This window comes from the organism of the source record quoted next, unplaced genomic scaffold (genome assembly GCF_019419815.1).
Source record: "Pyrus x bretschneideri cultivar Hongxiangsu unplaced genomic scaffold, Pyrus_bretschneideri_v1 Contig41, whole genome shotgun sequence".
Lineage (NCBI taxonomy): Eukaryota > Viridiplantae > Streptophyta > Magnoliopsida > Rosales > Rosaceae > Pyrus > Pyrus x bretschneideri.
The window spans coordinates 3,508,293-3,519,053 of record NW_025999735.1 but is presented as its reverse complement, the minus strand read 5'-3'; the positions used below and the strand labels follow the sequence as shown (position 1 = coordinate 3,519,053).

General features: G+C 38.7%; 2 protein-coding genes and 1 non-coding gene across 7 annotated transcripts; 2 read left to right on the top strand and 1 right to left on the bottom strand.

Annotated features, from left to right (window-relative positions):
- Positions 1-454: 454 nt before the first annotated feature.
- On the bottom strand, positions 455-2,913 carry LOC103948522. Its single transcript, XM_009359563.3, has 4 exons — positions 2,633-2,913; positions 2,291-2,449; positions 1,593-1,811; positions 455-939 (listed from the first exon to the last, which is right to left on the bottom strand). The coding sequence occupies exons 1-4, from the start codon at positions 2,861-2,863 to the stop codon at positions 598-600; spliced, it is 951 nt and encodes a 316-aa protein (XP_009357838.2). The 5' UTR covers positions 2,864-2,913; the 3' UTR covers positions 455-597.
- An 81-nt stretch (positions 2,914-2,994) lies between these two features.
- Positions 2,995-3,076, top strand: TRNAS-GCU. The gene has a single exon. It is a non-coding gene; the product is annotated as a tRNA-Ser (tRNA).
- A 203-nt stretch (positions 3,077-3,279) lies between these two features.
- Positions 3,280-9,636, top strand: LOC103948520 (pentatricopeptide repeat-containing protein At4g21300). Of its 5 annotated transcripts, none has more exons than XR_007251597.1 (4): positions 3,280-3,447; positions 5,058-7,879; positions 8,517-8,608; positions 9,161-9,636. XR_007251597.1 is itself a non-coding variant. In XM_009359560.3 (2 exons), exon 2 carries the CDS (start codon positions 5,279-5,281, stop codon positions 7,799-7,801), a length of 2,523 nt encoding a protein of 840 aa, XP_009357835.2. In that variant the 5' UTR covers positions 3,280-3,447; positions 5,058-5,278; the 3' UTR covers positions 7,802-7,998. The 5 variants fall into 5 exon arrangements, 1 of the variants encoding a protein (XP_009357835.2); XR_007251596.1 differs by having other exon boundaries at positions 8,517-8,629; XR_007251598.1 differs by lacking the exon at positions 8,517-8,608.
- The last annotated feature ends 1,125 nt before the right edge of the window (positions 9,637-10,761 follow it).

The window sequence follows — 10,761 nt, the reverse complement described above, 5'->3', positions numbered from 1 at the left end:
AGATATGCGAGTCTGAGGAACCTACAACTTCTAGACAAGCAGCTGCTAGTCCTCATTAGCAAAAGGCCATGAACATGATGCCTTAAAAACTCAAAAAATTAAGAAAAGTGGTTTATGTAGGAAGTAAATGGGTTTACAAAATTAAGAAAAGCCCTGAGGGTAGTATATCCAAATACAAGGCAATAGTATAACAACTTTGTGCATCACCACATAGGGAAGTTGATAGTGTCGTGTTTAGAAAGCAAGAATGCTCCTCTTGTACAGCATCTTTGTGAGTGCGAATCCGATCTTGTTGGAAAAATACTTGCAACAGAAAAGAATTTCACCTTAGAAGCTGATCCCAAGCGGCCAACAGTTCCCGATGAGAGTAGATCCCTGCCCAGGATGGGAATACTGGACACTTGACGCGTATATCCAACAAAATCATTCAACATAAACAAGTGGACTGGAAGAGTTGAACGCTAAATCTTGAAGAGACGAAGAAAAAGAGTACGGAAAACAAAATCTTGGAAGAGTTTTGTACCGGTTTATGTTCTTGAAACTGAAATTCTCAAATATAGTGAGTTAATTACAATGGTTATGAAATTGAGCGAGAGCTCAGGACAAGAATGTTATCATTAGGGTCATGGCGTTGTACAGAGAATGTATTAAGATGGGACAGCTCAAGTTTCCAGTCCAACAATAAGAGCATCCAAGTACACATCCAATGATGAACAACTGTAAGGAATTCTCACCAGATAAGTGAGCTGCACTAAAAATAGCCGAGCTTATCAAAACTGCAGACTGCCATTTCGTAGTGGACAAAATTGACGCCAGTAAAAATCCTCTGTAAACAGTTTCTTCCAGCACGGGAGTGATAATGCAGTATACGAGAACACAAGCAGCTTGTGAGATGTTGCTGCTCAACAAGATTTCCTTCAGAACGGGGTTGTTTATATCCTGCAACCACACGGTGTAAAATAAGTTACTTGAAAGAGAACAGCATCTTCCAAAACATTGTTAAACCACCGATCTATTCATTTAGAGAAACATGAATGAGATGTAATAAGAATTTGACAACGGAAACATATTCGACTTGTCTGATGCAGATTTGAAATCATTTTAACTTAGTACCAAATCCTATTTCTAATCATAGAAGCCCTATATGACCCAAACTAGTTAAAACCAAACCAAAGCCAATTAAAAGAGTAATCTCAGCCACTGTTTAAAAGCAATATGGACCACTGGATCATTCAGTTAGTAAAGATACTTTGATGGCTGTAGAGCGAAAGCTAGGCTAAGATATTTGTCAGGATCTTTCAAAGTTATCTTTGGCTTATTTTGTTTATTATCATGAGCATTGAATCAATTAAATCCATTCTTCTGTTATCATTCGCTGCTACCTAACACCAGCCAACATAAAAAATGCCGAGATTATGACATCTTATTATCTGAAACATGGTTTTACCAAGCCATCAGGTCATGTAACAAAATATATGCGTCCAGGTTTCTGATTGCGGTCTTGTTTTTGGGAAGCTTACCTTTGGTTCACTAAATATGATAACAAAAACCAGAAAACGTAGGCAGATAAGTAACAAGTTTATTCTGCGAACCTTGGGGCCAACGACTCTATCAGCAAGTAAGGAAGTTAGGAAAACCAACATGAACAGAAACCCAAATCCTACGACAGATGCCAACAGCCAGCTCCTCTCTTTTGATAGTTTTTTAGCTTTGAAGAAATCCACAAACTTGTATTGTGGCTTGGCAGTACTCTGCAGAAGCAGCAGAGCCGCAATGAGCTCTAGAGTTTGAGCTCCAAGCAATGATATTGCCTGCACTACCAAAAAAAAATAAAAATAAAAGATCAATCGACAGTGTGCAAACTGCATACTTACTAATGCAAAATCAAGCTTCTTAAAATTGAGAATTGCAAACAGTTCCATGTGCTTTCATAGCCATGCTCCCTTGAAACAAAATGAAGCATAGTTTGATGCAAACAGCGGAAAGGATAAGCTAATTGATTACGCAGCAGTTCATCTTCATCATCCTCTATTCACAGCATATGCCAATCCATATCAAAGCAGAAAGTTGAACAACTTTTACATCCAACCCCTAACAGACTACACCCACACTAAAATGCTAAATCATGAAAAGGGAAAGTGATTCATTAACAAATATGCCTGTACGCAAGTGTCAATCCGTGAACATGTTCTATAATTTTCCCTCACAATTCCCATTCTTCCAAGAATCAAATACTGTCAAGGCCAATACGTCTCAACGATGATAACAAAAAATAAATGAACAGGCTCACCTCTGTCTGTGGATCAAGTACAGGTTCATGCAACAGATGAGCAACCACAGACAACCCTCCAAAACTCAGAGGGATGTGCAAACTGAACATATAGAAAGCCATAGTGCTCCACACAGTTCCATTGTCCCATGGAGCATCTGCTGCCAGTGCCGAAAACCCCTACAATTTACAATCACAAAGAACCCCATTTCATGTTTTTGATAAAGCGATATTCTAAACTACTTTAATCTACATGCAAGGGATTCGAACTTGGGTGCAAAGCAACAATGAACCCAAAAACATATATTTCACCCCCATTTGACTGAACATACTAAATTGCGGAGACTCGAAAAGGAAATTTACCTGGGAAGAGGGTTCATGGGTGCTTTCAGTTTTGTCACAAAAGCACTTGAAACAATGTTTGGAGCTGCATAAGAAGCTGGTGGATTTGAACTTGGTGCAAGAGAGAGAAGTATGGGGAGAAAGAGAGGATGTTAGGGGATTGGAAACATGTCCTCCAAATCCAATGAATTTTTCAGGTGCTGCAGGGTATACAGTTGCAGGATGCCACAGTTGCCACTGACATTCTATCATTCTGTTTCTCTTCCCCCAAACCTATTGGTTTTTCTGGTTTTCGTCGCCGGAGAGCATCCGATTCCCGATTATAAATGGCTAGCGCCTAGTTTTTGTTTATTTAAATTAAAATGAAGATGGGATTAACAAGTGACGCTTTGGCCGAGTGGTTAAGGCGTGTGCCTGCTAAGTACATGGGGTTTCCCCGCGAGAGTTCGAATCTCTCAGGCGTCGTTTCAATTTTTTATTTATTTTTCTGGTAACCCTTATTTATTTGTTTTGGTAAATCTGGGGTTATTTATAGACTCATGTAGATGTGTTTTCACTTTTAGAGAAAATGTATTTGTTTCTATTTAACAAGAAAAGTATTATTAGCCATTCAAAAATCTTATTCGTCTTGACAAACGGTAAAAGACCGCAAATATGAAATTGAAGACAAGGGCGTCGTTTGCCTCCCCAACACTAACTCATAATGAGGATGCATACCGCCTTTTTTTTATCCCAGCAGTTGTTCATTCATCTCCGAAATTTTTGTCGAGTTTCGGGAACCATCTCCTTCCTTGGTATAAGCCTCACAGCTCTCTCACTCCGACTGACTGACCCAGGTATCTCTTATCCTCTCCTCTTCTTTCAGTGCCGATTTATTCTCAACTTTACGATTTAATAAGAGGATTTTAATTTAAGGTTTAATTAATTAGGGTTTTAATTAAGGGTTTGGTTGTACCGGATTCTGTATGTTAGAGTTGGGCCAAATTCCAAACTAATTCAATACATGGTCTTACTGCAATGCAAATATCTGGATAATTGAATAAATGTAGGCAAGGATACAACTCTAGTATTTAATTTTCTACATGTCTTGCATGTTTGTTTCTTGTTTCTCTTTCCATCTGTTTTTATTTTTTGTGTTTTGTTTTTTCATTGTATGCGTACGCATTTTGGTTATCAATAGTCCAAGCCTCCAAGGTTGTTTATTATCCAAGATATCTGCATTAGGTTCCTGGAATCTTGTTGGCCGCGTTAAAATTACCTTTGGGGGAGGTCTATTCGATATCCAAGATCCGCTCAGCCACAGTTCGGGCAAGTCGTATTGTTTTAACAGGTTCCGTAAGCTTGGGAAATTTCAGAGAAACAACGGAACTGCAGTTTCTAGTTTCTGGCTTGGAAAAAAGAAACTTAGGGGCCTGTTTGATAACCATTTTGGTTTTAGCTTTTAGTACACTTTATGGTTAGAAATGAAGGAGAAATACAAGGAAGAAGAAATGATGAATAAGGATAGAGGTTCATTCTGATGTCATTTCATGTGCATTTCTCCCTGCTCCTTCCTAAGTCCTACCACACTACATCCTCCACTGTTCCATCTACTATCACTCTGTATCTAGTGACAAGTGACAAAACCAAAAACTAAAACTAAAATGATTATCAAACAGGCCTTAATTTATAGTTTCACCCCATCCCACTATGGAGTCCTGGCTCTATCCCTGTCTCCTGTTTAGCTTCAATTTGTGAATTTGTTCCTCATCTTGATGATTATAAGTTGCATCCTCAGATTTGTTTTCTTTTTGTTGAATGCCAAAGAGCTGCATGTAAAGTTTGTTGTAGTCCTACATTATCCGATCTAAGTATGTCTTTAGGCTTAGATGTTCTTCTGTAACCTTATCCATTTTGGCTCTTGCACATTCAAGTTTACAGTCATATATATGTAGAATGTTAAAAGTTAAATTTGGCCGCAAGCTCAAAATATGCTACTCTTCAGCTGTGCTATTCCTGGATTTACTATAATTTTGATTATGCACTCTTAAGATTTTTGTTTGTTTATTTACTTTTATTTTCATTAGTGTTTTTGGAAATCCTCAATTTCAAAATAATGCAAATCTCTTTATACTGTGCTTCTTTGTTGGTTACAATAAATGTAACTGTTTTTTTCGTTTTTCATTTGAGAGACTCTAAGAAAAGACTTAGAGGACTTGGATCAAACGGAGGACATGACACAAAACTGAGCGCAATGGCGTTCTAGGATTCATATAGCCAACCCCACTTAGTGGGAAAAGGTTTTGTTGTTGTTGTTGTATTTGAGAGCCATTTTTTATGCTTTTGAAGGTGCTCTGTGAAAAGTGTTATTACGTGAATTGGTAACAAATAGTGAAAAGTAGCGTAATAGAAGAATATTATGCCACCATTGTGCAATTTTTTCACATGCTTCTGCTGACATACATAGGAACTTGCAACAATCATGAGTTGGATTTTTGGTGTACATGGCGACTAGGGAGGCAGCTAGAACACATCAAAGTAATCCAACAAAGGTGGGCTGTTGGTGCTCATGCTTTCCGCTGAATTTTGTATCAACTGCGTAGTCTTCACTCTTCAAGTATATAGAACAATAAAAAAAAATATGTCGGAGGCTCTCTAAACAAAGATGATTCTCACAACGCAAAAGACATGTACAATAGATTTATATGTCCAGTCTATAAACATTTCATACACAATACACCACAATGGTCCAAGTCCATACATACAAACTACAAAACCTCCCTTAATTTGGAAGGGGCATTGGCAAGCCAGTTTGCTTCAATCGTGCAAGCTTGTAGTGATCATTCTCTTCTCCAGCAAGGTAGACAAGTTCATGCACATGTCATTTGCAGCGGACTTGTCAAAAACAGCCTTGTTGGTACAAAGATCCTGGGTATGTATTTTCTCTGTGGGAGCATTATAGACGCCAAGAACATGTTTTATCAGCTTGATTTGAAATATACTTTGCCTTGGAACTGGATGATTAGAGGGTTTACATTAACGGGTTACTTTGATTATGCCTTGCTGTTTTACTTTAAGATGTTGGATTCTGGAGTTTCACCCGACAAGTACACTTTTCCGAGTGTAATTAAAGCTTGTGGTGGTGTGAATAATGTAAGATTGGGCAAAGCAGTCTATGATACTATCCAGCTTATGGGTTTTGGAATTGATATATTTGTGGGCAGTTCTTTGATTCAACTGTATGTGGACAATGGTTGTATCCAGGATGCATGGCACTTGTTTGTTAAAATGCCTGACAAAGATTGTGTTTTATGGAATGTTATGCTTCATGGCTATGTTAAAAATGGAGAATCAAATAATTCTGTTAGAATGTTCTTGGAAATGAGAAGTAGTGAAGTTAAGCCAAATGCAGTGACATTCGCTTGCATTTTGTCTGTTTGTGCGTCAGAAGCTATGATTGGTTTTGGTACTCAACTTCATGGGCTTGTTGTCGCTTGTGGGTTTGAGTCGGATTCTCCAGTGGCTAATACATTGTTAGCAATGTATTCTAAATGCCAGTACTTCTCTGATGCCCGCAAGTTGTTTGATATGATGCCTCAAACTGATTTAGTGACATGGAATGGAATGATATCTGGTTATATACAGAGTGGGTTCATGCTTGAGGCTTCACGTTTGTTTCAGGACATGATATCTACAAGTGTCAAACCTGATTCAATCACATTTGCAAGTTTTTTACCTTCTGTTGCTGAACAAGGTAGCCTCAAGCAAGGTAAGGAAATTCACTGTTACATTGTAAGGCACTGTGTGCCTTTGGATGTGTTTTTGCAAAGTGCACTTATTGATGTATACTTCAAGTGTCGGAATGTGGAGATGTCGCGCAAAATTTTCAACCAAAGCACCAGAACAGATGTTGTCATGTGCACAGCTATGATTTCGGGGTTTGTTCTCAATGGGATGAATAGTGATGCATTGGACATTTTTAGATGGTTACTTAAACAGAAAATGAGACCAAATTCCCTAACAGTGGCAACTGTTTTACCAGCTTGTGCTGGTTTGGCTGCTCTGAAATCTGGAAAGGAAGTGCATGGTAACATCCTCAAGCATGGGTTTGATGGGAGGTGTTATGTGGGTAGTGCCCTTACAGACATGTATGCAAAATCTGGAAGACTCGATCTTGCTCATTGTGTTTTTCAAAGACTGACCGAAAGGGATGCTGTTTGTTGGAACTCAATGATAACAAGCTTTTCCCAGAATGGCAAACCAGAAGAGGCGGTTGATCTATTTCGTCAAATGGGGATGGGAGGTGTCAAATATGACTGTGTAAGCATTTCAGCTGCGCTATCTGCATGTGCAAATTTACCAGCATTTCATTATGGGAAAGAGATCCATAGTTTCATGATTAGAAATGCATTTAGCTCTGATCTGTTTGCTGAGAGTGCACTGATAGACATGTATGCCAAATGTGGAAACTTAGATCTTGCTCGCCATGTGTTTGACATGATGGAAGAGAAGAATGAAGTTTCGTGGAACAGCATTATTTCTGCTTATGGGAATCACGGTCACCTTAAGGAATCTCTTGTTCTATTTCATGAAATGTTGGGTAATGGGATCTTGCCTGATCATGTCACCTTTCTTGGTATATTATCTGCTTGTGGTCATGCAGGCGCAGTTGATGATGGAATTCTCTACTTCCGTTCCATGATTGAGGAATATGGGATCCCAGCTAGGTTAGAGCATTATGCTTGCATGGTAGATCTGTTAGGGCGTGCTGGACATTTACATGAAGCATTTGAAACAATAAAGAGCATGCCATTCTCCCCAGATTCTGGTGTCTGGGGAACAATGCTTGGAGCATGTCGGCTCCATGGCAATGTTGAGCTTGCAGAAGAGGTATCAAGATATCTTTTTGAATTGGCACCTCTAAATTCTGGCTATTATATACTCTTATCAAATATACTTGCTGATGCTGGAAAATGGGGGAGTGTGCTTAAGGTTCGAACTCTGATGAAAAACAGAGAAGTTCAAAAGGTTCCTGGGTACAGTTGGATTGAGGTGAACAACAACACTCATATGTTTGTTGCAGCAGATGGGAGTCACCCAGAGTCTGCTCAGATATATTCATTGCTCAACAGTCTTCTTCTAGAACTAAGAAAAGAGGGTTATAATCCAAGGCCTTACCTTCCAATGCATCCACAAACGTTGGGGGTATAATTACTGGAATGTTTTAGCTTCTCTCCTACAATTCTGGCTACTTCAGGATTAGGAATGTGTTGCTGGCTTGTGAGTAAGGTAAGCCAGGGACCTTGTTGGCAACGAATTCTGCTATATCTTATTCTGGAAACATTTTCTTTGCATACTCAGATCTACAATTGTCACCTGTAATCAATAAAACAAGTTTTTATCATGTACTTTATTGCATTACTTGAGGCACGCCAATGAATTACTAAAAAGTTCTTTCTATCAAAACTACTAAGTTAAACATGCTTGGGCGAGGTAAACCATGAATGGTGGCCTCTTGAGAAATTTGCCATTGCACCCACACAATTTGTACTTTTGTAAAAATATAATCTTCCATGAGTAACAAGTTGAGTAAGTACACATTTCATGTCTTCCACATTCTTATGTGCATTATATAGGACACAGATAGTCGTGCATTATATATATAGGACCATGAAATGATTTTTCTATGAAGGTATGTTGCTGTTTTAGTTTCCTTTTCTTGCAATTTTATTCAGTCTTTTAAAGAAAAAGAAATAATCATTTAGAAAATAATAATAATTTCCTACAACATGGTTATTGTCATGAATAATTGAATATCTAACTTTGCGTGTGTACTAAAAGTTGTTTCTCTTTAATCATGCTATAGATCTGGAATAATTTTTTGGAAGCTTTGGGATTGAAAAATATTGGACCTACCTTTGTGCAGGAAATAAATCAAATTACTGATGCCCCATCAAATAGGGGCATTTAATCTGTAGACGAGAAGACAAGAGATATTCACTGCACACTATTGAGTTGGTAATTGAATTGGAATAACATGTAAGCTTGTCTCCTTAGAAAAGAGAAGGAAAAAGGGGTTTAACTCTCAAATTAGAAATCTGAAAAACTACCTAATAATAGGTCCCCTCGTGATTATGCCTCTGACTTTGAAGATAATTAAACAAATTGGTTTTGGAACCTTTTGCCGCTTACTTGAGGATATTCTCAGCTATGAAGGGGTGCGTTTTTATCTCCACTGGTTTCCAAGGCCAAGCTTTTTTCTTATATTTTGGTCAGTTTGATCATATATACCCATTTTTCTTCGTTGACAAATCGTTCCAGCTTGGCCAGATATATTATGTTTATTCCTAACTCTTAGGTAAAAACTAATTACAAGACTATACTTTTTTTCCCTCTAGATTATTACTCTGTTACTTTATAGGCAGAAAATCCCTGAGGTGTGAATCCTTTTTTCTGTTTTCTTTGGGCATATTCAGCTTCGCAGTTTGAGCTTCAACTTGGTTTCTGTGTTTTGTTAACCCCTCTTTTCGTGTTATGTGACAATCTCTGGAAATTGTCACGATTTTGTAGAGTGGAAACAGCGGTTTGTTTTGCAGGAGCGGGGCAACCATGTGGTGGTTCCCTATTTTGAAGGTTCTGCTGGAGAATCCATTTACGGTTGTGGGTTTTGTTGCTGAAGATCAATTGGCTTACAGCTATGCTGTCAAAGCAGCGTGTATATGGAGATCTGTCTGGTATGTGTCTCACCTATGGTTTAGGATAAAATACCAAAGAAAGATTTTTGGCTTTCCCATCCAGATTCCAGATTAATATCAATTGATAGCTTCAAGCCTTCAACAACTGGAAAGATTAAATACTTGAGACGCCGATATTTGCTTAAGTTATATGATTATCAAAATCCATGTTTAGTAGCTTATTCTTTTTTTTTTAATATACCTGCAAGTGAAGGGAATGTATAAGTGGGTATTGTCATTTGAATAACTATTTGATGATGGAACCATCTCAACATGATTCAGAATAATTATTTGATGATGGAACCACCTCAACATGATTCATTACGGTGGGGTTGACACGGGCCGGGCTGAAATTTGGAGGGGCTGGACATAATTCGTTTTAAAATGCAACGGGGCGGGCCAGACCAAGTAATAGAAAATAAAAGGGTAAATTACACAGAATTATCTCAACTATTGGTTATTAATAGTTTCATATCTCGTCTTTAAAAAGTTTCAATGTCCTCATCTACGAATTTGTTACAATTTCATACCTTCCATCAGTTGTTTGTCAATTCTTTCGTTAAAATGCAGACGTGACAAGTGACGGGATCCATTTTTTATTAAAAAATTAATTAAATATTTAAAAAAATATTATTTATAAATTAAAAAAAAAAAACCTCAGCCATCTTCTTCCCTGCACCCACCCCTAACCCAAAAACCCAGCTCACCCAAAACCAGAACCCCCCACCCCGCCAGAACCATCCCACTAGATCCCCAAAACAAAAATCAAATCCCAAATTCCCCCAATTTTCAAAATTTAGAAACCCACAAATTCCCCCAATTTTCAAATTTAAATCCCTCTTCTCTGGGAAGAAGAAATTCAGTCCCTCATCTGTCGCCACTGCAGCACCCAACCCAACCTTCACCCCTATGCACTCACGATCCCCTTCCTTCCACTCGCACGCCTAGATTGCCGAACTCGACTAGGCCATCATGAGCAGCGTGGGGCAGCCGGCCTCAGGCTTCGGATCCGGTTCCTCTGGACCTCGTCGTCGGGGTTCGGTGCTCACCGCCTTTGGCTCACTTTCACGGCGCTCTCCCTTTCTCCCTTTGCCGCACAATTTGGGATTTGCTTTTGGGGAAGAAAATGTGTGAGGAGAGAGAGAGTTGCAAGGGATGTGGGGAGGGGGAGGGGTGTGGGGAAGGGGATCTGGTATGGGTTTGGATTTTTTTGGTTTTTTTTTTTTAATTTTAATATTTAATTATTTTTTTAATAGAAAATGGATCCCGTCACTTGCCATTTTTTAATATTTTTTAATATTTAATTCAGAAACCCACAAATTCCCCCAATTCTCAAATTCAAATCCCTTTTCTCCCGGAAGAAGAAATCCAGTCCCTCATCCGTCGCCACCGTAGCACCCCACCCAGCCTTCACCCTCACGCACTCGCAATCCCCCT

Excerpts from the sequence above, each read along its gene's own strand:
- LOC103948522 (XM_009359563.3), bottom strand. The coding sequence starts at position 2,863 with ATGATAGAATGTCAGTGGCAACTGTGGCATCCTGCAACTGTATACCCT. Across the intron at positions 1,812-2,290 it reads TACTTGATCCACAGACAGAG|GCAATATCATTGCTTGGAGC; the intron begins GTGAGCCTGTTC and ends TTGGTAGTGCAG. Across the intron at positions 940-1,592 it reads ATAGAGTCGTTGGCCCCAAG|GATATAAACAACCCCGTTCT; the intron begins GTTCGCAGAATA and ends GTGTGGTTGCAG.
- LOC103948520 (XM_009359560.3), top strand. The coding sequence starts at position 5,279 with ATGTACAATAGATTTATATGTCCAGTCTATAAACATTTCATACACAAT.